At 42.8% G+C, this 27,237-nt stretch overlaps 1 protein-coding gene across 3 annotated transcripts in view; it reads right to left on the bottom strand.

Annotated features, from left to right (window-relative positions):
- Nucleotides 1-27,237, bottom strand: part of LOC123998326 (sodium bicarbonate cotransporter 3-like) — a 79,359-nt gene that overhangs the window by 49,504 nt on the left and 2,618 nt on the right. Inside the window, exons 1-2 of one of the 3 annotated variants that reach the window (XM_046303448.1) lie at nucleotides 24,588-25,364; nucleotides 4,884-4,965 (exon numbers count right to left, since the gene is read on the bottom strand). In XM_046303448.1, the coding sequence (XP_046159404.1) occupies nucleotides 4,884-4,965; nucleotides 24,588-24,623 (118 nt within the window). In that variant the 5' untranslated portion in view covers nucleotides 24,624-25,364. Of the gene's footprint in view, nucleotides 1-4,883; nucleotides 4,966-7,316; nucleotides 7,686-24,587; nucleotides 25,365-27,237 lie in introns of those variants that run through there. The other 2 variants (XM_046303446.1, XM_046303445.1) reach the window with 2 other exon arrangements.

Here is a 27,237-nt window from a genome sequence, read left to right as displayed (position 1 = left end):
ATACATACATACATACATACATACATACATACATACATACATACATACATACATACATACATACATACATACATACATACATACATACATACATACATACATACATACATACATACATACACATACATACACATACATAATACATACATACATACATAGTTACATACATACATACATACACATCACATAACATACATACATAATACATACATACATACACGTTCAGATAATAAACATATGTAGTTATACCAGCACACCTCAGTAACTATGATAAACCCATGCTTTAGAGCAGTGTTTACCAACCCCGGTCCTCCACTACCGCCAACAGTACACTTTTTTATTATAACACCGGACAAACACACTTGATTAAACTAGTCAACTAATCATCAAGCCCTCAAAGAGCTGAATGAGGCGTTTGTCTAGGGTTACAACAACTTTTACTGTTGGAGGTCCTGGAGGACCCGGGCTGGGAAACACCGCTTCATAGCATAAATACTGTCAGTATATAAAAATGTACGTCCCCCGGGTTTAAGCTCCTACCGCGCCACCCGTACCATTCATCTATGAACAGAACCCTCTTCAAAACGAGGACATACAAGGTACTCATACACATTTGACCATCTACCATCACGTTTTAATTAGTAAACAATATCACATTGTATCTAGAACTTGGTATCACCAAAATGAAAGAAAGAACCTATATAAAAAAAAAAAGTACAAATCTGGAGAAAACAAAAAACAATTCCCGGTGCGCCAAACTAAAAACTGTTGTTACTTCTCATTCACGGATGATCGACCAACAAAAAGAACATCGCTGCCCCACATGATCAATAAATAAATGTCCTTCTCATAAACCATGTCTGGTCCTTTATCAAAGGTTTTAGATTTGTGTGACAGAGTACATAGGACTATGTTCTATGTCAGCCTACAGTAGCAGCCACTGTGTGGTGTTCTATGTCAGCCTACAGTAGCAGCCACTGTGTGGTGTTCTATGTCAGCCTACTGTAACAGCCACTGTGTGGTGTTTTATGTCAGCCTACTGTAACAGCCACTGTGTGGTGTTCTATGTCAGCCTACTGTAACAGCCACTGTGTGGTGTTTTATGTCAGCCTACATTCCGTGAGACTTGTGCAGCGCTGGAAATGAACCTGTTTAGCAACTTGTCCTTCAGACGAAGAGGTGACCGAAAATGTTTTATTGTGCTTTGTGATGAGGAAACCACTTTACAAATCATTATTTGCATACCATTATCACAGAGAGTCAGATAAAACATGTATGCTACCATCTGCCTATTGACTATGTTACTTATTCAAGCCCTTCTCAAAATACATCACTGCCCCTTTAAGATATAAAAAAAGCTCTTTACCTGACTGGCTTTTCAAAGATGGCTAGAAGTCTATATGTTTTGTGCTCTTGTAGGAAGCAATCACTTATCACTACCCATTGCTGAGCAGAAATTGCTATAACTGGGCTAATAATGCACTAATTAGCAAAGGACATGAACAAATGTGCACACGTGGCTACATGCGGCTCTTCGCTTTGATCTTTGAACAATCTCAGACGGTCTTGCATATAGTGCCTTGCGAAAGTATTCGCCCCCTTGAACTTTGCGACCTTTTGCCACATTTCAGGCTTCAAACATAAAGATATAAAACTGTATTTATTTGTGAAGAATCAACAACAAGTGGGACACAATCATGAAGTGGAACGACATTTATTGGATATTTCAAACTTTTTTAACAAATCAAAAACTGAAAAATTGGGCGTGCAAAATTATTCAGCCCCTTTACTTTCAGTGCAGCAAACTCTCTCCAGAAGTTCAGTGAGGATCTCTGAATGATCCAATGTTGACTTAATGACTAATGATGATAAATACAATCCACCTGTGTGTAATCAAGTCTCTGTATAAATGCACCTGCACTGTGATAGTCTCAGAGGTCCGTTAAAAGTGCAGAGAGCATCATGAAGAACAAGGAACACACCAGGCAGGTCCGAGATACTGTTGTGAAGAAGTTTAAAGCCGGATTTGGATACAAAAAGATTTCCCAAGCTTTAAACATCCCAAGGAGCACTGTGCAAGCGCTAATCTTGAAATGGAAGGAGTATCAGACCACTGCAAATCTACCAAGTCCTGGCCGTCCAGGTCTTGGTAGACTGATCAGAGATGCAGCCAAGAGGCCCATGATCACTCTGGATGAACTGCAGAGATCTACAGCTGAGGTGGGAGACTCTGTCCATAGGACAACAATCAGTCGTATATTGCACAAATCTGGCCTTTATGGAAGAGTGGCAAGAAGAAAGCCATTTCTTACATTTAACATTTAAGTCATTTAGCAGACGCTCTTATCCAGAGCGACTTACAAATTGGTGCATTCACCTTATGACATCCAGTGGAACAGTCACTTTACAATAGTGCATCTAAAACTTAAGGGGGGGGGGTGAGAGGGATTACTTATCCTATCCTAGGTATTCCTTAAAGAGGTGGGGTTTCAGGTGTCTCCGGAAGGTGGTGATTGACTCCGCTGTCCTGGAGTCGTGAGGGAGTTTGTTCCACCATTGGGGGGCCAGGGCAGCGAACAGTTTTGACTGGGCAGAGCGGGAGCTGTACTTCCTCAGTGGTAGGGAGGCGAGCAGGCCAGAGGTGGATGAACGCAGTGCCCTTGTTTGGGTGTAGGGCCTGATCAGAGCCTGGAGGTACTGAGGTGCCGTTCCCCTCACAGCTCCGTAGGCAAGCACCATGGTCTTGTAGCGGATGCGAGCTTCAACTGGAAGCCAGTGGAGAGAACGGAGGAGCGGGGTGACGTGAGAGAACTTGGGAAGGTTGAACACCAGACGGATATCCATAAAAAGTGTTGTTTAAAGTTTGCCACAAGCCACCTGGGAGACACACCAAACATGTGGAAGAAGGTGCTCTGGTCAGATGAAACCAAAATTGAACTTTTTGGCAACAATGCAAAACGTTATGTTTGGCGTAAAAGCAACACAGCTCATCACCCTGAACACAGCTCATCCCCACTGTCAAACATGGTGGTGGCAGCATCATGGTTTGGGCCTGCTTTTCTTCAGCAGGGACAGGGAAGATGGTTAAAATTGATGGGAAGATGGATGGAGCCAAATACAGGACCATTCTGGAAGAACCTGATGGAGTCTGCAAAAGACCTGAGACTGGGATGGAGATTTGTCTTCCAACAAGACAATGATCCAAAACATAAAGCAAAATCTACAATGGAATGGTTCAAAAATAAACATATCCAGGTGTTAGAATGGCCAAGTCAAAGTCCAGACCTGAATCCAATCGAGAATCTGTGGAAAGAACTGAAAACTGCTGTTCATAAATGCTCTCCATCCAACCTCACTGAGCTCGCGCTGTTTTGGGGGGGCTGAATAATTTTGCACGCCCAATTTTTCAGTTTTTGATTTGTTAAAAAAGTTTGAAATATCCAATAAATGTCGTTCCACTTCATGATTGTGTCCCACTTGTTGTAGATTCTTCACAAAAAATAGTTTTATATATTTATGTTTGAAGCCTGAAATGTGGCAAAAGGTCAAAGTTCAAGGGGGCCGAATACTTTCGCAAGGCACTGTAGTTAGGTGTATTTCATTATGTTGCATTTAAAAATGTCGATTTGGTCACAATTCCTACAGTAGAGGGAAACGTTGGTGTAAACTAACAGGGAAACGAGCAGAGTGAAGTTCAATCTCGTGAGTCTGCGCGGGCTGGTATTTCTTCTGCAAGGCAGTCCTGGGGAGTGGAGCACCCACACGCAGCTTAAGGGGAACATTGATCATGATGTATAACAAAACACAAGTAAATATTACTTTTGAGAAGTATGGAGGTTAGGAGAGAGGAGGGACAGAGAAGCGGAAGGGGAACATGGAGGTTGGGTCTGCCTGTACCAACCATGTGATTATGTGAATGAGTGGTAGTGTTCTAGAGAGAATGAGTGAATGAGTGAGAGAAAGAATGAAGGGGGGAAGGGGGTGAAAGAGAAGGCTCTATTAAATTAGTGGAGGCTAGAGCTGCTGGCTAATCCTCAGTAATGCTGTTAGAGCTAGAACCAGGGGGGGGGGGAGCAGCTAACATTACATTCTCACACTCTTCTCTACCTCTAACCAGGGTTCCAAATTACATGGTGCTCTAGCTCATTAACCAGGGTTACACTGTGCTCTACCTCATTAACCAGGGTTCCAAGTTACACTGTTCTCTACCTCATTAACCAGGGTTACACTGTGCTCTAGCTCATTAACCAGGGTTACACTGTGCTCTAGCTCATTAACCAGGGTTACACTGTGCTCTAGCTCATTAGCCAGGGTTCAAAGTTACCAGGGTTCCAAGTTACACGGTTCTCTAGATCATTAACCAGGGGTTACAAGTTATTAGTGTTCAAGTTCACCTCACAAAGCCTGGTCTCCCCAAACACAGTTTCTTGGGAGGGGATGCAGCTACAGCTTGTGTGTGTGGAAGATAAATTGTTAAGAATTCCATTGTGGATGCTATAAAGTCTGGAAATTGTGCCAGGGCTTTTCCCCTGCAGTCAGAGCTCAGTGGAATGTGGGTGGAAGCAATGCATACCTCAATCACCAGACCAAGCCAGACAAACGTGACTGAATTTCTCACGATATTACAGCGCATGAGTAAAAACACGTGTGTGTGTGTGTGTGTGTGTGTGTGTGTGTGTGTGTGTGTGTGTGTGTGTGTGTGTGTGTGTGTGTGTGTGTGTGTGTGTGAGCATGCATTTGTAGAATCCCCTCTGTCCTATGGCCATACAATGCCATTACACATGGGCCTCCTTGATACTGCTCCATGTATACTGTCAACATGAGTAGGATCCGGGCCCATGTGATACTTTGTGTGTATATATAAACACTAAAATCAGACTTACTCTCTAGCTCCTCTTTCTCAAAGTTGGTGTGAATGGAGGAGCTAGTCTTCCCCAGGTCCACCACCGCCTCATCATCGTTCCCCTGGAGACAAGGAGAAATACAAATTCATTGGGCAGATTGTTTTGTTTCAAAGAGAACAGAATGTACACATGGTGGAGATGCAGAGAGAAAGGACATTTATTCAGTCAATAGCCTAAATCTTCATAGTTCCCAAAGAGCAAGTCGTTTTAAAAGCTGCAATATGTAACTGTTTGAGAGACCTGACAAAAATTCACATAGAAATGCGAGTTATAGATCTGTCACTCACTAAAAGTCTAGTCTAAGAAGCGGTAGATATTGTCTACGTGCTCCATGCTTCCCGTTCTTCAGTGTCATTTTTGTGTCCTTTGCTTTCGGTTTTGCACACCAGCTGCAAACCAGCTGCAAACAATACTTCTGGTTATGGAAAATATATATTTCACAGCAGTTTAGATTGTACAATGATTCTCTATACTTGCTTTTTTTTATCACAAACTGAAATTAGACAAACTATTAGAATTTTAGCAACCAGGAAATGGCGGAGTGATTTCTTCATAGTGCATCTTTAAGCATTGAAAGAATTGTACAACAACCTAGACACTAGTGGGTAGGAAGGAAATAATGAGGTACTTTAAAAAGTGGGCCTACGTAGTCACTCCTATTGACGACGCAGCACAGCACCAGAGATACAATGGAAGAGAGTAATACAGGTCACATTGGGTGACAGTTGGAGCTGTGTGACGTTAACTTCCTGTTCTTGGTCTTCCACTTCCTATTAGGTTACACCTTTTAACACAGCAGTCAAATTCAATAGGACTACTTAATCCAGCCATCTCACTAAGACCACACAGGCAATAGTATAATAGTAGCTTCAAGACTGGACCCAACAAAGAAATCATAGCTATATTCTGATAGGCTCTTAAACAGTCATGGGAAAGACCCCGCATTTTCCATACAACTACACCATGTACAAGAACAACTCCAAACTGTCATGGTTCAGTTGATATGGGAGATGCATTACCACTGCTTTTCAGGGGAACTGGAAAAAGAGCCTGTGACGAGACTTCAGCTTTTGGACATTAACGAGGTGACACCATCTTAACTCCTCCATATTTACTGGATTGGTTGAACAGTGCAGAAGAGAACCTCCTGACAAGACCAGTATGCAGGGGGATATAGTTTCAGGTGTTTCTCTTCTCCTCAGGAGGTTAGATTAATTATAAGAGACAGTGTATCCTACGGTATTGGCCTAAACAGGAGAAAGGCCTTTGAACGCTATAGCCAAGGGGAATGACTCAGAGGGATGTCCCTGCTGAATAAAGCCTAGGCGGCTGGACACCACCTGCGGGGGTAAGCGCAGAGGTAAATATTTGTGTTGGGCACAAGCCAGCACGCCCCGAGTCCAAAGACAGGCTGTCACACAACACAGACAGATAGTTTAGATTTGAGTCAGTTATACTTTACAAGTTGTGTTATCCAGCTCTTCAGCTTGCATTCCCTCTTGGTCTCTACATCACTCTGCATTCTCCTCCTAACAAGGGACAATTGTTCTGTAACAGCTATGAACCCAAGACAAGTCCAACCTGTTGGGTTTATTAGGTTTAGTCTACTACTTATTGAACTCATTGAAGTAAACTCTAGGTCTATTTATTAGAGACCAACTCAACAGACAGATATTAAACTAAGTGGCAGTTGACAACGTTTTGCTAACTTTCTAGGCAGATCAGCCTCCTGTAACATATGATAGATGCCACTGACCGACCTGTCATTTTCATGGCTATTCGAGGCGTGGTGCACTATTTCAGGGCACTACAGCAGAGTTCAGAGTTTAAAAATGGCTGCCAAGCTTTCTTCTAGAACCAAAGTGTGCCTTGTAAATATAATTAGACACAAAGGGTTAAATAGATATGCTACCTCCTGATGATGAAATAAGCCATGTGGTCCAGTCAGTGCTACTGCTCTGGAAAGCACTAACAATCCAGTCAGTAGGGGCCTACCTAGAATACCACCACTACCTAGACGACCACTCTGAACGTCTGCCCCACGGCACTTTTACATTCATGGTTTTTATAGCTTGAATGTGCTGCATTAGAACATAAAGCAATACGTTCATGAAGTGGGGAGTTATTGATTTAGCTAGTACGGTTGCTGGGCCTGCTAGCTAAACAATATGGAAGGAACTTCTAGAGAACTACCCATTTAGCAAGTGCTGCTTCTACTGAAATAGCTAAAAGGCTAAATGGTTTCAGAGTAATTCAGTGGGCTTAACTTTTGGAGATAGTTTGCTTGTTATTTGGGTTCCTACCTCTTCCATCACTGGTACAGTAATAGACTCAAACTAAACAGTATTAAAAACCACACTGCTATGAAAAAAAGCACATGCCTATTCCCAATACAGACCAGAACACACATACCACACATGGAGCTTTGGCTGCTGTGGTGGTCTTCAAATTGACAATATCACCCCAGAAGTCCATGGCTGGCAGACTCCGCAGAGTGGCGGAACCCCCTCCAACTAAAGAGCACCCAAGTCCTGCTGTAATCACTGGATGGTGAATGGGTGGTTGGAGTGGGGAATCGAGGTGGCAGTGAACGCAAATAGGCAGGTCTGAGCAGACAGTGGGTGTCCAATATAGTCCTACAGGTCTGAGCAGACAGTCTGGGTGGGTGTCCAAATAGTCCTACAGGTCTGAGCAGACAGTCTGGGTGGGTGTCCAAATAGTCCTACAGGTCTGAGCAGACAGTCTGGGTGGGTGTCCAAATAGTCCTTGAATGTGTGTAAGTACACGTGTTCACAATTTGCATTTGCTTTCAGGAGTGTGGTCCAAATATATTTTTAGCTGTGGGTGTGTCCTGAGAGCTGCTTTAAAAGGGTGGGGGGCACCCACACAAATTAAAAACAGCATGTGGGGCACGGGGGGCAGCCGGTCTGGAGGTCAGATGTAAATCAGTCCACGTGCCACATTTGGGGTGCTAATAAAATCAATCCATAATTATTTTACAGTTAAAAAGCTAGGCTACATGAGATTTGGAACATTAGGTTATGACAGGGTGATTAACAAAAGGCTAAGCTGTGTCAATATATTTCACTTGTGATTTTCATGAATAGGAATATTTATGTCCGTTGCGTTATGCTAATTAGTGTCAGTCGATTACGCCCCCGGACCCGGGATGGGGAGTCACTAGACGTTAAAAAGCCAGGCTACATGGGATTTGGAAAATTAGGTTATACTAAATGTAGGTTTCTGCACCCAAAATGTAAGACATTCGTCGGGAAGATAGATTGTTGCACTTGAAGCATTTGTACATGGAATATTGTTAACTGTTTTGTACCTATCAAATCCAACGTGGAGGGATATTTAGGGTGTCTTATGCTAGTTTGCTAGACCACTAGCCATATTCAAAAATGTGTGCACTTATGTACAGCGCATTCGGAAAGTATTCAGACACCTTGACTTAACCCACATTTTGTTACGTTAGAGCCTTACTCTAAAATGGACTAAATTCAGTTCTCAGCAATTTACACACAATACCCCATTATGACAAAGAGAAAACAGGTTTTTACAAAATAAAAGGAAATACCTTATTTTACATAAGTATTAGGCCCTTTCTATGAGACTCGAAATTGAGCTCAGGTGCATCCGGTTTTCATTAATCATCCTCGAGATATTTCTACAACTTCAGTGGATTGGACCTGATTTGGAAAGCACACGTCTGTCTATATAAAGGTCCCACAGTTGGCAGTGCATGTCAAAGCAAAAACCAAACCATGCGGTCGAAGGAATTGTCGGAAGAGCTTCGAGACAGGATTGTGTCAAGGCACAGATCTCAGGAAGGGTAACAAAATATTTCTGCAGCATTGAAGATCCCCAAGAAGACAGTGGCCTCCATTCTTAAATTGAAGACATTTGGAACCACCAAGATTCTTCCTAGAGCTGGCCGCCCAGCCAAACTGAGCAATCAGGGGAGAAGGGCTTTGGTCAGGGAGGTGACCAAGAACCCGATGGTCACTCTGGCAGAGCTCTAGAATTCCTCTGTTGAGATGGGATTCCAGAAGGACAACCATCTCTGCAGCACTCCACCAATCAGGACTTTATGGCAGAGTGGCCAGACGGAAGCCACTCCTCAGAAAGGCACGACGGCCCGCTTGAGTTTGCCAAAAGGCACCTAAAGGACTCACCATGAGAAACAAGATTCTCTGGTCTGATGAAACCAAGATTGAACTCTGTGGCCTGAATGCCAAGTGTCACGTCTGGAGGAAACCTGGTACCATCCCTACGGTGAAAGATGGTGGCAGCATCATGCTGTGGGGGTGGTTTTCAGCAGCAGAGACAGAAACTAGTCAGGATCGATATTCTATAGCAAAGTCATCAGACTTCTAAACAGCAATCCCAAACTCAGAGGCTGCTGCCTACATTGAGACCCAATCACTGGACACATTAATGGATCACTAGTCACTTTAAATAATGTTTACATTACTCATATCACATGTATATACCATATTTTATACCAACTACTGCACCTTGCCCATGCCGCTTCGGCCATCGCTCATCCATATACTTATATGTACATATTCTCATTCACCCCTTTAGATGAGTGTATTAGGTAGTTGGGGAATTGTTAGATTACTTGTTAGAGATTACTGCATTGTCGGAACGAGAAGCACAAGCATTTCGCTACACTCGCATGAACATCTGCTAACTATATATAGGTGACCAATAAAATTTGATGATTTAAGAAAGATGAACGGAGCAAAGTACAGAGAGATCCTTGATGAAAATCTGCTCCACAGCACTCAGGATCTCAGACTGGGGAGAAGGGTCACCTTTCAACAGGACAATGACCCCTAAGCACACAGCCAAGACAACGCAGGAGTGGCTTCGGAACAAGTCTCTGAATGTCCTTGAGTGGCCCAGCCAGAGCCTGAACTTTAACATCTCTGGAGAGACCTGAAAAATAGCTGTGCAGGAATGCTCCCCATCCAGAAGAATGGGAGAAACTCCCAAAATACAGGTGTGCCAACTTGCAGTGTCATACCCAAGAAGACAAGGCTGTAATCACTGCCAAAGGTGCTCCAAAGTAATGAGTAAAGGGTATGAATACTTATGTAAATGTGGTTGATAAATTATAAAAAATGTACTAAAACATCTAAATACTTGTTTTTGCTTTGTCATTATGGGGTATTGTGTGTAGATGAGGGAAAAAACTATTTAATCCATTTTAGAATTAGGCTGTAACATAACGTTGAAAAAGGGGTCTGAATACTTTCTGAAGGCACTGTAAACTAAGTAACACCAGCGAGCCAGTCAAATAAAACAGTGAGTCTGTCAATCAGCCTAAACACATCCCGCCAGACAAGTTTGGACAACTACTCATTCAAGGATGTTTCATTATTTTTACTATTCTACATTGTAGAATAATAGAAGACATCACAGGTATGAAATAACACATATGGAGAGCTGTCATCACAGCAACGGGTTGCTAATTTGAAGAATCTCAAATATATTTAGTTTAACACTTTTTTTGGTTACTACATGATTACTACATGATTCCACATGTTTTTCATAGCTTGTCATCACTATTATTCTACAATGTAGAAAATAGTATAAATAAAGAAAAACCCTGGAATGAGTAGGTGTGACCAAACTGACTGGTGCAATATATAACTATGAAGTTAACTAATGTGTGCCAAATAAATTCTCTCCAGCTGGGCGTTGCTAACTTGCTAATGTTAACTAAGTGGCTAACATGTTAGCTTGCAAGATCAAGCTTCTTGGTAAGAGCAGCAGAGAACATCTCCTCCGGGATTAAGATCCCTGCTCCCTAACATTTGTTTTGTGCATGCTGAAAACTGTGTTTTGAGATACTTGCATAACTTTATGAGCTGGGTTGTCTGTCCTAGTAGTAAATGTTTGCATGCGCTCATTAGCACTTACCTAGCATCCTCTATAAGAATTCCTTAGTACTTATAGCATTCTGGTAAGTGACGTTTTGGGTCTTTTTCTACGTACATTTTTTAAATAACGCCCCTTGTGTGCACTACCAGTAATACCATATATCCCGGGATGGCACAGGCATGGCATGAAGGTATGGATATCTGGATACTATCCAACCCTAGGAGGAAAGTGAAAGCAATAAGCTACAGTGAGCTACCGTCAGAATCCAAAGTGTCCTCAAGTGCCCTGTGACCCGACGCTGACATCTGTCATCCTCCAAACACAGAGCCGTCCAAGGCACTGCATCGCAGTGCAAGAGGAGTCACTGTAGTCCCTGGTTCGAATACAGGCTGCATCACATCCGGCTGTGATTGGGAGTTCCATAGCACGGCACACAATTGGCCCTGCATCGTCCAGGTTTGGCCGAGGTAGGCAGTCATTGTAAATAAGAATTTGTTCTTAACTGACTTGCCTAGCTAAATGAAGGTTAAATAAAGAAATTTTATTTTTATTTTATATAAACACAATGTAGAAGGAAACAGATGGCTTTGATAATCAAGACAGGCGACTCTTTTCAACGGTTTTAAATATCTCACGCACAAAAAAAAAGGCTCCATGGTGGCACAAAACAAACAGTCAGACAATCCATGGGAGGGCGAGGGCCCAGGAAGCAGAGCATTCTTCTGGGAATAATGTCTGGAGGGCTGACAAGTCTGGGTAATGCCACGGCAATAGTGACACAGACTCGGATGTTACTTTAAAAGTATGCCAAAAAATTAAATTGATTGTAAAGTTAAACAAACCATACAACTCTATGCACAAGGACTACTTTTAACAATTTCCAATAAGGGCTGTAACAGTTCACCAAACCCATGGTTCGGTATGTATTGTGGTTTTGGGGGTCACGGTTTGGATCGGTTTCAGGACAGCAGGAAAATGAAATGCCATTCACAATGTTCTTGGCATTGTCTCTTGTGACAGGATTGTTATGTTGGGCCTCTCACGTTTCCACTGTGATGCTGCGTTTGTAACCATGTGGGAGGTGGGGAATTTATCAGTTGTGATGTTGTAAATACCAGCTGAATGCATTCATGTCATTTGAACTGGTTGAGAAAGCTGGTTGGCTAACAAGCTGCGTCAACCATAAACTACGGCTATTATGAAACTATAAAAAAATAAAAAGCAATCTACTTAACTGCCAAAAATGCTGTTAAGAGGCCATGTCCTTACTGGGTGACTTCAGAGGTCACCATGTGGGAGAAAAATGCATGGAGTCAACTAGTGTAAGTTGCTCTGGATAAGAGCTCCTGCTAAATGACAAAAATGTATGTAAGTGGGTGCTCCGGATTAAAGACGAGTTTCACATTAGTAATTACCAGTTGGAGGGCCATTCAAATCTAATTTTATTAGTCACATGCACCGAACAAATGCGTACTTACGAGTCCCTAACCAACAATGCAGTTTAAAAGAAGAATAAGAAATAAAAGTAACAAGTAATTAAAGAGCAGCAGTAAAACAACAATAGCGAGACTATATACAGGGGGGTACCGGTACAGAGTCAATGTGCGGAGACAACGGTTAGTTGAGGTAATATGTACACGAAGGTAGAGTTATTAAAATGACTATGCATAGATGATAACAACAGAGTGTAGCAGCGGTGTAAAAGAGGGGGCAACGCAAATAGCCATTTGATTAGGTGTGGAGGAGTCTTATGGCTTGGGGCTAGACTTGGCGCTCCGGTACCACTTTCCGTGCTTTAGCAGATAGACTGTTCTATGACTAGGGTGGCTGGAGTCTTTGACCATTTTTAGGAACTTTCTCTGACACTGCCTGGTATATAAGTCCTGGATGGCAGGGAGCTTGGCCTCAGTGATGTACTGGACCGTTTGCACTACCCTCTGTAGTGCGTTGTGGTCAGAGGCCGAGCCGTTGCCATACCAGGCAATGATTACAACCAGCTCTTGATGGTGCAGCTGTAGAACCTTTTGAGGATCTGAGGACCCATGCAAAATCTTTTCAGTCTCCTGAGGGGGAATAGGTTTAGTCATGCCCTCTTCACGACTGTCTTGGTGTGCTTGGACCATGTTAGTTTGTTGGTGACGTGGACACCAAGGAACTTGAATCTCTCAACCTGCTCTACTGCAGCACCGTCGTTGAGAATGGGGGCGTGCTCGGTCCTGTTTTTCCTGTTGTCCACAATCATCTCCTTTGTCTTGATCACGTTGAGGGAGAGGTTGTTGTCCTGGCACAACACAGCCAGGTCTCTGACCTCCTCCCTATAGGCAGTCTCTTTGTTTATCAGGCCTACCACTGTTGTGTCATCGGGCAAACTTAATGATGGTGTTGGAGTCGTGCAGTCATGATTGAACAGGGAGTACAGGAGGGGACTGAGCACGCACCAGTGAGGGGCCCGTGTTAGCACATCCGCCATGTTGATCCTTGTTTCCTACCCTTACTACCTGGGGGCGGCCCGTCAGGAAGTCCAGGATCGAGTTGCAGAGGGTGGTGTTTAGTCCCAGAGTCCTTAGTTTAGTGATGAGCTTTGAGGGCACTATGGTGTTGAACGCGGAGCTGCAGTCAATGAATATCATTCTAACATAGGTGTTCCTTTTGTCCAGGTGGGAAATTGCAATGTTGAGTGCAATAGAGATTGAGATTGTGGTTCTGTAGGGGCGGTATACAAATTGGAGAGGGCGTAGGGTTTCTGGGATGATGGTGTTGACGTGAGCCATGACCAGCCTTTCAAAGCACTTCATGGCTACAGATGTGAGTGCTATGGGTCGGTAGTCATTTAGGCAGGTTACCTTAGCGTTCTTGGGCACAGGCACTATGATGGTATGCTTAAAACATGTTGGTATTACAGACTCGGACAGGGAGAGGTTGAAAATGACAGTGAAGACACTTGCCAGTTGATCAGCGCATGCGTGTAGTACACATCCTGGTAATCCGTCTGGCCCTGCGGCCTTGTGAACGTTGACCTGTTGAAAGGTCTTACTCACATTTATCGTCTGGTAGGCTTGTATCACCGGGCAGCGCTCAGCTGTGCCTCCCTTTGTAGTCTAATGGTTTGCAAGCTCTGCCACATCCGACGAGCGTCAGACCCGGTGAGGTACGAGTCGATCATAGTCCTATATTGACACTTTGCCTGTTTGATGGTTTGTCGGAGGGCATAGCAGGATTTCTTTTAGTTTCCGGATTAGAGTCCCGCTCCTTGAAAGCGGCAGCTCTACCCTTTAGCTCAGTGCGGATGTTCCCTGTAATCCATGGCTTCTGGGATGTACGTACAGTCACTGTCGGGACAACGTCGTCGATGCACTTATTGATGAAGCCAATGACTGATGTGGTACTCAATGCCATCGGAGGAATCCCAGAACATATTCCAGTCTGTGCTAGCAAAACAGTCCTGTAGCTTAGCATCTGCTTCATCTGACCACTTTTTTATTGATCTAGTCACTGGTGCTTCCGGCTTTAATTTTTGCTTGTAAGCAGCAATCAGGATGATAGAATAATGGTCAGATTTTCCAAAAGGAGAGCGAACTTTGTCTGTGTCTCGGTCTCTGTAGTAAAGGTGGTCCAGAGTTGTTTTCCCTCTGGTTGGACATTTAATATGCTAAGAGAAATTTGGTAGAGAAATTTAGTCCCCGACTACTAGGAGCGCCACGTCTGGGTGAGCGTTCTCTTGTTTGCTTATGGCGGAATACAGCTCATTCAAAGCCTCTGACTGTGGTGGTATGTCAGCTCCGAAAAATGCAGATGAAAAGTCTCTAGGTAGATAGAGTATCTCATAATAAGCTATAGACTATACTACCTCAGGCGAGCAATAGCTTGAGACTTTCTTAGATATCGTGCACCAGCTGTTATTTACAAAAAAATAGTCTGCCGCCCCTGGTCTTCCAGACGCCGCTGTCCTATCCTGCAGCTTTTAACCAGCCAGCTGTATGTTGATAGTGTCGTCGTTCAGCCACGACTCTGTGAAGCATAAGATATTACAGTTTTGAATGTCCCGTTGGTAGTTTAATCTTCTGCTTAGGTCATCCATTTTATTGTCCAAAGATTGCACATTTGCTAGCAGAATGGAAGGAAGTGGGGGTTTATTCGATCGCCTATGAATTCTCAGAATTCTTCTTCATACAAATCACGGGGATCTGGGTCTGTTCCCAAGAAAGCAATATATCGTCAGACTCGTTAAAGGACAAAAATGATTCTGCTAGTCAGTGTTGAGTAATCGCAGTCCTGGTGGCCAGAAGGTATTTTCGGTAATAAGAGACAGCAACATTATGCAACATTATGTACAAAATACATTTTTTTTAAATAAATAAGTTAAACGCAAATAAAAAAATATATATTAAAAACATGTTGGGGGCCTTGACTGCCTTCTTGTCCGGCGCCATTTAAGTGTATTTTCCCCCAGTCGTATGTGGCAAATTCTCACTTCCATCTTGGTTACAAAATGCACCATGTCACTGCCTCCATTAGTGCCAGATAAGCACCCTTTCCGGGGTAATGTGATGGGCTGTCACTGTTAAGTAAGCGCAACACACGATGCATTAGCCAATTCATTGAAAACTTTGGCTTGCTTATACAGAGGGTACTAGGCCTACCAGTTTGCAGAAAGGCGGGGAAAAAAGGAAGTTGGTCAACAAGGGTCGAGGACAAGGTGCTGAAACCCCCCATTCTCAAACACCAAGAATGGGTGCATATCCACAGCTATAAACCGAGGACAACATAAACATAGCCTACCTATGGCTCTTCTAATTTATTTAGCCTGGTCAGTCAGCTGCCAAGGGCTGCTTGAATACAGAAGGGAAGCGATGTTGTGTTGTGGTTTATTTCCTTTTCCGTCTTGCTCCAGTGTACTGGGGTGATGTAGGCATACATTTGTCAACATATGAAGTGTTGGCAGCTAGGCTATTCTTGTTGAGCGTGGTGAGATGCGGTTAACTTTTTATTATTATTTCACCTTTAACGTTTACAGCCAAAATGTTCCCAAACTGGAGGATTCAGGTTTAAATTGACCCCACCACTCATCATACAGAACTAGTCCCCAGCTGCGCTTCACAAAAGGACAGTTTGAAATGTACCAATTAAGATTAGAATTTTGATTACAACATGCATATAGGCTCTAGTTGTTTTAATGGAAGAGCCCGAAACGATTTGAGCTCAGATTTACTCAATGTACTTATTAATAAATAAAAAAATAATGTATTGATTCGGGTTCACAACGCGGACCGAATGGTTTGATAAGAATATCTGTACCATTACATCCCTAATCTCCACTGACAATTTGACAAAAACACATTGAGCAAAAAAAAAGTGCAAATGGTCGCTAACAGAATGACCGTAAAATCTTTATTTTTACCACGTTTTCCAGAAACTCACGTTAAATATCCCCTCAGAATGAACATTCAAAGATGTTTGCAGAAAGAATGGGCTGTCAGCTATAATGATACATTGAGTTTCAACTACAGTAAGTGAAGTGGAATAACACCCGGCAACAGAATGCCATCACAAGTCCCTGATCTATACTATACAGAAATGTAGAATTATAAATTGCCATTCTCTTCATGGTGATGTATCCTTAATTAGGTACCCAAAAGGTAGAAACATGTAGTATCCTCCTTAGCATGTTTAGGTATTACTGTACACACTATTATTCTAATAAACTCTGCCCCCAAACAAGACCAAATTTGGTTGGTCCGGCCCAAATCTGTACAAATCATAGACGGCTAAGTTTGGCCATCACACTACAGCACAGCATAGTTCAGTACAGTATACACACCTTAGTGTACACAACATTAAGAACACCTTCATAATATTGAGTTGCACACCCTTTTTGCCCTCAGAACAGTTCGTTGGGGAATGGACTCTACGAGGTGTCCAAAGCGTTCCACAGGGATGCTGGCCCCTGTTGACTCCAAAGCTTCCCACAGTTGTGTCAAATTGGCTGGATGTCCTTTGGGTGGTGGACCATTGTTAATACAAACATGAAACTGTTGAGCGTGAAATACCCAGCAACCTTGCAGTTCTTGACACAAACTGGTGCGCCTGACACCTACTACCATACCCCATTCAAAGACACTTAAATATTTGGTCTTGGCCATTCACACTCTCAATGGCACACATACACAAGCCACGTCTCAATTGTCTCAAGGCTTAACAAAATTTAAACCCTTCTCCTCCTCTTCTTCTACACTGATTGACGTGGATTTAATAAGTGACATCAATAAGGGTTCATAGCTTTCACGTGGATTCACCTGGTCAGTCTCATGGAAAGAGCAGGTGTTCATAATGTTTTGTACACCGTGTAGTTCAGTACAGTAAATTGTACACTACTGTATAAACATGTAAAACACATATGATTGATTCAGACTGACCAAATTTTTAAAAACTACTTTTCAACATCCATTGACATCGGTCCGCAGTGGGTGAGACGGCTGGTTACATTGAATGGAGGGGGGGGGCTTATGGGTAGGTGTCAATAAGAGCTGGGAGAGGTGGCATTAATGAGAGGGAGTTAGGTTGTCCAGATTGTTTTTCCACACTCGTGCTTTGATCACCAAGTGACAGAAAAAAAAGTTATGAGCTTAACATAACAGTATGCCAGTGGAAGGGAGGACAGTTGGCAGGTGACCCACAGTTGGTTTGCGACTACTAAGAATTTCCATTGTAGCCAATTCAATTGCAGTCATTCCGTTAGGGCCCGATTCAAATGGAATGCAATTCCCTGTTTAATGCACTTTTTTCTATGAGTATTCTGACCTTGAACTTAAGCATGACAATAGCGCGCTATTCACCTGCTATACGTTTTGGGTCAAGATCGAATAAAAAGTGAAACATTAAGTTATCCTTTTTAGATAAAACTATACTAAATGTAGTCACGTCACAAAATGACGTGAATGAAGGGCTACAGTAGCCTCAACAGCACTCTGGGGTAGTACCATTGTGTAGCCAGAGGACAGCTAGCTTCCATCCTCCTCTGGGTACATTGACTTCAATACAACACCTAGGAGGCTCATGGTTCTTGCACAGTAATTATGACAGCTTCCGGAAGACGTCCTCCAACCCATCAGAGCGCTAGCAGCATGATCTGACATGTTGTTCACCCAATTGAAGGATCAGAGAAAGAATTTAGAACTGAAAGCATAGCCTACAGCTTGCTAGCATAGCAGTGCATAAAATGGAGGTGAGCAGTTGACTCAAGTAGAGATTAAGACAGTAGTTTGACATTTGAACAAATGAATGTCTTCAAAAATGAAGGAGAAGCAAGAGAGTGTAAGCTAGCTATATTTTGTTGCATTTTCATTTTGTTAGCTAGCGAATGCAGTTAGCTAGTTTAGCCTACTCAAACAAACAAAGACGGGAGCTATGTTAGCTAGCTGGCTATCCAACAATGGAACTCTTCCAAGGTAAGCTTTTGTAAGGTAAGTTTCCCTCGATCCTAACTAGTTTCCCAGTCCCTGCCGTTACCCGGACTATTTGCATTGTGTGCCTCCCCCAGGCCCTCTTTTACGCTGCTGCTACTCTGTTTATCTTATATGCAGTCACTTTAACTATACATTCATGTACATTCTACCTAATTGGCCCAACCAACCAGGGCTCCCACACATTGGCTAACCGGGCTATCTGCATTGTGTCCCACCACCCACCAACCCCTCTTTTTACACTTCTGCTACTCTGTTCATCATATATGCATAGTAACTTCAACAATACCTACATGTACATATTACCTCCATAAGCCTGACTAGTAGGTGTCTGTTTGATTTGAAAACAGCCCCACAGGATGATGCTGCCACCACGCTTCACCGCAGGTGATGATGGGTGCCTGGTTTCATCCAGATTGAACTCTTTGGCCTGAATGCCAAGCGTCACATCTTGATTTCATCAGACCAGAGAATCTTGTTTCCTTTAAGTCCTTTAAGTGACTTTTGGCAAATTCTAGGCAGGCTTTTATGTGCCTTTTACTGAAGAGTGGCTTCCATCTGGCCACTCTACCATAAAGTCCTGATTGGTGGAGTGCTGCAGAGATGGCCGTCCTTCTGGAAGGTTCTCTTATCCCCACAGAGGAACTCTATAGAGCTCCTTCAGATTGACCATCGGGTTCGTGGTCACCTCCCCGACCAAGGCCCTTCTCCCTAGATTGCTCAGTTTGGCTGAACAGCCAGCTCTAGGAAGAGTCTTGGTGGTTCCAAAATTCTTTCATTTAAGAATGATGGAGGCCACTGTGTTCTTGGGGACCTTCAATGCGGCAGAAATGTTTTGGTACCCATCCTCAGATCTATGCCTCGATACAATCCTGACTCGGAGGTCTACGGACAATTCCGTCAACCTCATTGCTTAGTTTATGCTCTGACATGCGCTGTCATCTGTGGGACCTTATATAGACGTGTGTGTGCGCCGTTCCAAATCATGTCCAACCAATTGAATTTACCACAGGTGGACTCCAATCAAGTTGTAGAAACATCTCAAGGATGATCAATGGAAACAAGATGCACCAGAGCTCAATTTTGAGTCACATAGCAAAGGGTCTAAATATTTATGTAAATAAGGTATCCTTCATATTTTTAATACATTTGCAAACATTTTAAAAATCTGTTTTCACTTTGTTATTATTGGGCATTGTGTATAGATTGAGGAATCTTTTTAAAGATTTAAACCATCTTAGATGGGCTGTAATGTAAAAAAATCTGGCTAAAGTGAAGGGGTCTGAATATTTTCCAAATGCACTGTGTGTTCTATTTACATAGTCCAATCCCATCAACAACATCAAGCTCAGCACAAGGAACTAGTGTAAGTCCCCTTTGCTAAATCTTTCCATGACTCCATGATGGGAAAATAAATATACTGGAGCTAGGCATAAACATGGTCTGTGTTTTGTTGTCATAGTTGGTGTGTTAGAAGTAGGCTACATCTTCTACTGTAGTTCTCTGTATTATGGAGGATTGTTAAGTCTAAATGGGAGAAAAGCAGAGTTATTAGTAAGGAGGGGTTGGTGTGGGTGACTAATGGGTGTCTGTTGGGGGTGGGTATTTTGTGTGAAGGTTAGTCAGCATTAGCAATTGACATGTGGGGGATTGGTGGATATACTGCGCATTCGGAAAGTATTCAAACCCCTCGACTTTCCAAATGTTGATTATATATTAACACACACACAGCGAAAACAGGTTTTTAGAAAATTCACAGCCATCTTCAATACGGGTATGATTGGAGAATGAAACAGGTGTTAAACATGGGCAGCGGAAAGCAGCAGTCGACGACTCCATTGTTGACACAAATGAATAGACCTGTAGTGAATCTTAGAAAATACCATTTAGGTATCATTCACTTTTAAAACCATTTAATACATTTGATTTTATTATCATTTGGACTAGAGTGAGGCCATTTCTCCACTAGCCTATTGTTCCTGCAGTGAGGAGGATACACCATCTAATGTTTCATAATTTATCTGAACATACATCTCAAAAAAGCATACCAGTATGCAAATTAGGGAGACAAATGAGCAGCTTCTCTTACCAATGCAATTTGTTAGGATACTGACGAGTCACTCGCTTTAAACGTCACTGCCTGGCAAGTCCTAATGGACTTCATATTGATAATAAAAACAAGATGTTTAGTTGACTTGTCCCGATGCAATACCATAGATATAGAACTGTTATAGGATTTATAAATGGCAGGGATATAAACAAGATCAACTTTAAATCAGTTAATTCGTCACCTTTTATAAACTAGTCAAGCTTGCTGTTCATCAATCAAAGCACTGTAAACAGCCGTTTACTTTTTCCCTGTTGGTCAAACATTAGTGTCCCGAACAGAATATATACTGTCCTGGACATGGTGTAGTTCAATACATTGAGGTCATGCAGGGCCTATAGGTTGGCATGTTCTCTATATTTCAGCTATTATTATTATTATTACTGGGCTTTTGGGGATTATTAAGACCTGTATTAAAAAGCGGTGTAGTATAATTTAGCAATGCAAATCATTACTCTATTCTTTATAATTGCATTGAAGTAATTGCATGCATTTGTTTCTGAAGTGTAATTGAGAAGATTTGAAAATAGGACGCTACCCCTTTAATACAGATGTTCCAGAAGAGATGTCGCCACAGGTCGACAGTAGGCTAGCCAAGACAAATGCTAGGTGTATTTTTGTAACTTCCTTTTTGCAGACTCAACAGTGGCAAGTGTATCGCTAGTATGTTCACTATTGAAGGTTTACTTTTGTAAATCACTTTCCTTAAAATAAATAAACTCAGCAAGTAGATTGATGGGCACTTCTTTTGCTCTGGAGAGCATGCATGTGCTGTGTGAAGGAATCAACTCCAATGTTATTGGTTCATGCACATGGTTTGTGAGTGTTAGAGAAATGTACTCATGTACTAATCAAGACGCCGACTACTCGAGAAGTTTTGACTCGCTGGAGCTTGAAATGAACAGACAATCATATTGTTCAAATACAAATAGCATGACATTTACACATCTAGTCTTCAATGGTAGACTGCAGCAGAGCAGGTAAATGTTTAACTGGAATGCAAAAATACACTGAAAAGTCTAGCCCAGGAGACTCATCGTTACCACATTATATGGGACGAGCAAATTTACTTCCATTATATGGATGTGCAAATGTATGCGCTCTCCCCTGCGTGTAAAGACATGACTGCAACCACCACACACCATCAGCACAGACAGAAGGAGAAACACAGACATGTCACAGGGGCTATAAGGCTGAAGCATCCGTTTAGAACATTTCTCGTCAAATGATAGTGAGAGGAAGTCCAGTTGCAGGTAGTGGGAGAGGATGGAACTAGGTGAAACTGGGCTGCCAGTATGCAGGTTCTCATTGATGAAACATCCGATCACAATACCATTTTCTATTGCCAAAACCAAAATCTGTTACAAAATGCACTAAGTTGTATAGACTTGTCGCAAAGCCAAAGTAATAAAAAATGGCATCGTATTGGAGTGCAAGGTCAAATTGAGTCTGTGCACACACGTGCTTCAGAGGAGGCGCTCCCTAATGGAAATATGCAAATGCATGCTACAATGGGATCATGCTAGCTCGTGCTTGGCCATGGAAACCAATTTCATAGAGCTCGTGAGGAAGAGCTTCCAGAGCAGTTTGCTGCAAACGAGGACAGACGATTTTTATGCGCTACGTGCTTAAGCACTCGGCGGTCCCGTTCTGTGAGCTTGTGTGGCCTACCACTTCACGGCTGAGACATTGTTGCTCCTTTGGCGTTTCCACTTCACAATAACAGCACTTACAGTTGACCAGGGCAGCTCTAGCAAGGCAAAAATTTAACAAACTGACTTGTTGGAAAGGTGGCATCTTATGACGGTTCCACGTTGAAAGTCAGTGAGGTCTTCAATAAGGCAATTCTATTGCCAATGTTTGCCTATGGAGAAATTAATGGCTGTGTGCTCAATTTTATACACCCGTCAGCAACAGGTGTGGCTGAAATAGCCAAATCAACTTATTTGAAGGGTGTCCACATACTTCTGTCTGTGTGTGTGTATGCAAACACACCAGGTGTGTGCACGCCTTTCCAAATCATGTCCAATCAATGGAATTTACCACAGGTGGACTCCAATCAAGTTGTAGAAACATCAAGGATGATGCCTAGTTAAATCAAATTTAAATAAAAAAATTATGGAAACAGGATGCACATGAGCTCAATTTCAAGTCTCATAGCAAAGGGTCTGAATACATTTGCAAGAACTTCAAAAAAACTGTTTTTGCTTTGTCATTATGGAGTATTGTGTGTAAATTGATGATACAAATATATATATTTAATCCATTTTAGAATAAGGCTGTAATGTAACAAAATGTGGAAAAAGTCAAGGGGTCTGAATAGTTTTTGAATGCAACACACAGTATTTTAATACCTTTTTAAGACTTCCTGGTAGATGTTTTCTAAGACCCATTTTCCATCTGTTTCACCAGAAATCAGATCCTTTGCCTATTCCACATTTTCAGGACGGAAAATGGCCAAACAATTAATATATACCTTAATAAATTGCTCAGCTTCCACTTGACACCAAATTTGATGTGCTGCTATGAATGTCACTTTAGTGCCCATTGGTCCCCGTATGTTATGTAAAGTCCCTCGTGCTGAGAGGTGTATGTAGCACACTATGAATGAGAGCTTATGAGTGTATGTAGCGCCCTATGAATGAGAGAATGTAGCGCCCTATGAATGAGAGCTTATGAGTGTATGTAGCGCCCTATGAATGAGAGATTATGAGTATGTAGCCCTATGAATGAGAGAATGTAGCGCCCTATGAATGAGAGAATGTAGCGCCCTATGAATGAGAGATTATGAGTGTATGTAGCACCCTATGAATGAGAGAATGTAGCGCCCTATGAATGAGAGATTATGAGTGCATGTAGTGCCATACGAATGAGAGATTATAAAGTGTATGTAACATCTTATGAATGAGATACTGGCCCCTGTAACATCCCTCTATTCTGTTTCAGTTAAGTAGTCAGGAGGACAACCCATGGGGCTTTCTTTAGCTCTGTCTCCAGGCTACAACCCACCGGTGCTGCTATTGCTGACACTTAATCCGCTCTGGGTAGGCCTGGGTGATATACGACTCATAGGCCTACACACACCCATATCGCAATTACACTGAAGAGGCCTATACACAAAACTGTAGGTCTAAACCCCTCTGATAAAAATAACAGCAGAAGAAAACAGGAAAGTCGTTCTACTCTACTGCTACGCTGATGGTTAAGAGCATTGGGCCAGTAACAGAAAGGTTGCTGGTTTGAATCCCTGAGCCAGCAAACTGGGAAAAAAATCTGCTGTTTTGCCCTTGAGCAAAGCAATTAACCAACAACTGCTCCCCGGGCGCTGATGACATGGCGTTGATTAAGGCAGCCCCCCCTGACCTCTCTGATAAATGCTGAAGACACATTTCGGTTGAATGCATTCAGTTGTGCAACTGACTAGGTGTCCTTATCCCTTCCATTTTCTGATGACAGTCTCCTGATGCCTAATCTGAACCCGCCACTTAACCTAGTTTTGATCAGGATAATGATATACAGGCACGCAAAGAAAAACCCCATCACCACCAAGCCATCTGAGATATCAGAATATGAACAAATGGCGAGCACAAACACACAACCTGTCATCTCTACTGTAATATCCTCAAACTCTCACATTGAACCATTCACAGTCAAACAAGTGGTGTATCACGCTAGTCAGTAAACCAACCAAGTTCCTCAAACTGCTTCTCTTGTTCTCACTCAATCCCCTGTTCCATTTTAGGACAACCAGCTGAAAAGAAATGGATACAAACGCAACATGAACCCACAAAACCCCTGGCTACTTGTAGATTGCAATCTAGACCTATAAAGTAATACATTGAGGCCACAAGGTTTGGTATTGCTATCCTTGTGGGGATCAAAGAATTGATTCCCATCTAAAATCATTTTTGCCCTAAATCTATGCCTAACTAACCTTTAACACTATGCCTAACCCTAAATTAGTATTTTTCCTCATAGGGACTGAAAAAAATGTCCTTGTTTTACTATCCTTGTGAGGACACACACACAGAGTATAAAATGTGAAATTTAAAAAAAGGTAGTGAAACAGACTCAAGAATGTAGCAAAACCTACCAAACGCTGAATAGAAACTATTTTCCGTTTCACACTACTGCCACCAACCTCTTGTTAATCTTCCCCATCTTACTTCCTGTCTCCCCCGATTGCTCTTCATCTCTCCTCACAGATGTAAACAGACTTACCGTCTGCAGCACATGCTCTCCTTCCCCCTTCTCCATAACTGGGAAGAATCACCGCAGGAAGGGTAACTTCTGTTCTTACTGGGGCATCCTAGGTTTTAAGCTTCCACAGTGCGTTTCAGAATCTATGCATCTCCAGATAGCCATGTATCTCCCAAAGACCATCCCACAAGTGCGAAGAAGAAGAGGTGGAGAAAGAGTGAGAGGTGCATGGAAAAAAAGGGACAGACCGATGCACACTTAACCGGCTGCTCGCTCAGCAACCAATCCAGTCAGGTTCTATGATTTACTAATGTCCCCCGTCAACCAATCGCTGTCGGTCTGGCACACCAGAAAGAGGGAGAGATAAAGGTGGGGGTTGGCCATTAAAAAGAGGTAGATGAAAAGAGGGGTGCTTTGGAAGTCAAAGGGAGAGAAAGCACAAGAGAGAGGGGAGGGGGATGGAGTTCCTCAGGGTCCAGTCTCAATAGCTTAAATGATTCAGTTCCTGATAGCAGGGACGGTCATACCGACCGGCAGACACACAGTATGTGTGAGGGAGATGTTCAACACCATGCAGAAAAAAAAAAGAGTCAGAAACAGCTCTTGGTCTTTTGACCGATCACAGATCTTTTCACATGTTTTCAGAGGTGATCTGATTAGTCAAAAGACAAATTAGTGAAAAAAAAGGTCAGAATTAGCTGCCTGTCTAAACACTGCCAACGCATCAAAAAAAGGGATTAAAATAGAAATACTGTGAATCATCTTCTAGCAGGTTCGGTAACTTGCTGATGAGTCGTACAGAAAACCATACAATTGCTACCGATCTCCCACTCTGTTCTAAGTGTTTGTATGCCGTCTGCGAGAGAGGGAAGTCAGTAAGACTCATTTGCATGACTCACTGTACTCAACAGGGAAGTGAAAACAGTCAGATGAAAAACCAAATGAGACAGATGGAGATCAGCCTCCACCGTGGGAAACATAGCCTAACCTTAATACACCAGACGTAACTCAATAGACCTTGAAAAGACAAACATGACCCCTTCAGCCCTCTACTACAGTGTAATAACAGGTCAAGGGGCCTCCGATCATAGCGACATCCTGAATGAGGCACGTCTGTGTGAGTCAGAGAAATTCCATTAGAGCCAATTTACATCTGATAAGATAGATGGAATTGTAGAAATCATTCTGTGCATTCACTTTTCTGAAAAAGCTTTTTATTTTTTTTTCACAAATGACCTTTTAGTAGACTAATGTTTGGTTTCGATTAGTCTCAGTTAAGTTCTCTAAAGCAGGGCTCTCCAACCCTAATCTAGCGCACCTGAGATTCTAATAATTAGCTGGTTGATAAGAGGAATCAGGTTAGTTACAACTGGGGTTGGAGAAAAAAAACCTACAGGAGGGTAGCCCTCCAGGAACAGGGTTGGAGCAAAAACCTACAGGAGGATAGCCCTCCAGGAACAGGGTTGGAGCAAAAACCTACAGGAGGGTAGCCCTCCAGGAACAGGGTTGGAGCAAAAACCTACAGGAGGGTAGCTCTCCAGGAACAAGGTTGGATAGCCCTGCTCTAGTGTCCTTCCTGAAAGTTCTCAGGCAGAAAAGACTGGACAAGAAATCAAAGTTCATGAACCCCTGGCTGTCATCACAGAAGGGGTTGGAACTTGGAAGGCTTGGAAAACAAAGTGTTCAAATGGTAAACAGGTGATGTCATGATCATTCCATTTCCACACAGGACTAAGAACTCATTCATATTTCGCTAGCTCCTTGACATGGAAGTGTGGACTAAGAACACAAATGCTTATCAAATGGTTCATGGTTCAGTACAGAGGACTTGACCCCTAATATGACTTGTCTGTGACTGAGCGTGTAGCCTATGTTATGACAGTTTATGCACAAATGGTAGGCTTCTGGCTCGCTGTTCTCTCTCATGGTGACGAATAGAGCAGCTCCAGTGCAGTCAGGAGTGTAGCTGAACCAGGAGGGGGGAGGTCCTTGCTATTATCCTGTTAACAGCCACAAGCTGCAAGGAGAGGTCCCAGTCCCAGAGCCCAGGGTACCAGACTGCGGTAGGCCTCAACCTGCTGAGCTCATGACTGTGTCCACCAGTCCCAGTGTGTGGGAGTGAGTTCTGACGTTCCCAGTGTGTGCCTGTGTCAGTCAGCCAGCTTTACCCCTGCCTTTGTCTGCTCAGCCCTGCCAGCACCAGAGCTGCTGAGTCTCCAGACAGACACAATGATGCTTCCTGGTGTCAAAGCTCCCTTTAGAAAGGGCTAGACATGTGCCCACTTACCCAACCATTTACATCAACACCTTTGACCCAAATCAGAGGTGTAAAGGGTCAATTTTGTAGTATAGGATTAGCATTCACAGATTATGCCCACTACAATAAATCAGCCTTGTGCCTGGTAATTAGCTAGTAACTAGTCAGCATATTAACAATGTCAAGAGATGGACTACTTCAAATCTCAGAGTTAGTCTGATAATTCAATGTCTAGTCCAGACAGTGTCTGTAATGGAACCTTGTCTTACACGTGACAGAATTCAGAACTTCAAACTTTAAAGACAATCACCATGCCCTACACACTGTCATGTTATTGTGTTTTGTTTAGAGGTCAGGGTCCACACGCAATAAGAAAGATTTGACGCTCCAGAGTCTACACAGCCAGGAAGCATC

This window comes from Oncorhynchus gorbuscha, linkage group LG15 (genome assembly GCF_021184085.1).
Source record: "Oncorhynchus gorbuscha isolate QuinsamMale2020 ecotype Even-year linkage group LG15, OgorEven_v1.0, whole genome shotgun sequence".
In the NCBI taxonomy this organism is placed as follows: Eukaryota; Metazoa; Chordata; class Actinopteri; order Salmoniformes; family Salmonidae; genus Oncorhynchus; species Oncorhynchus gorbuscha.
This window is presented reverse-complemented; position numbering and strand designations above follow the sequence as displayed.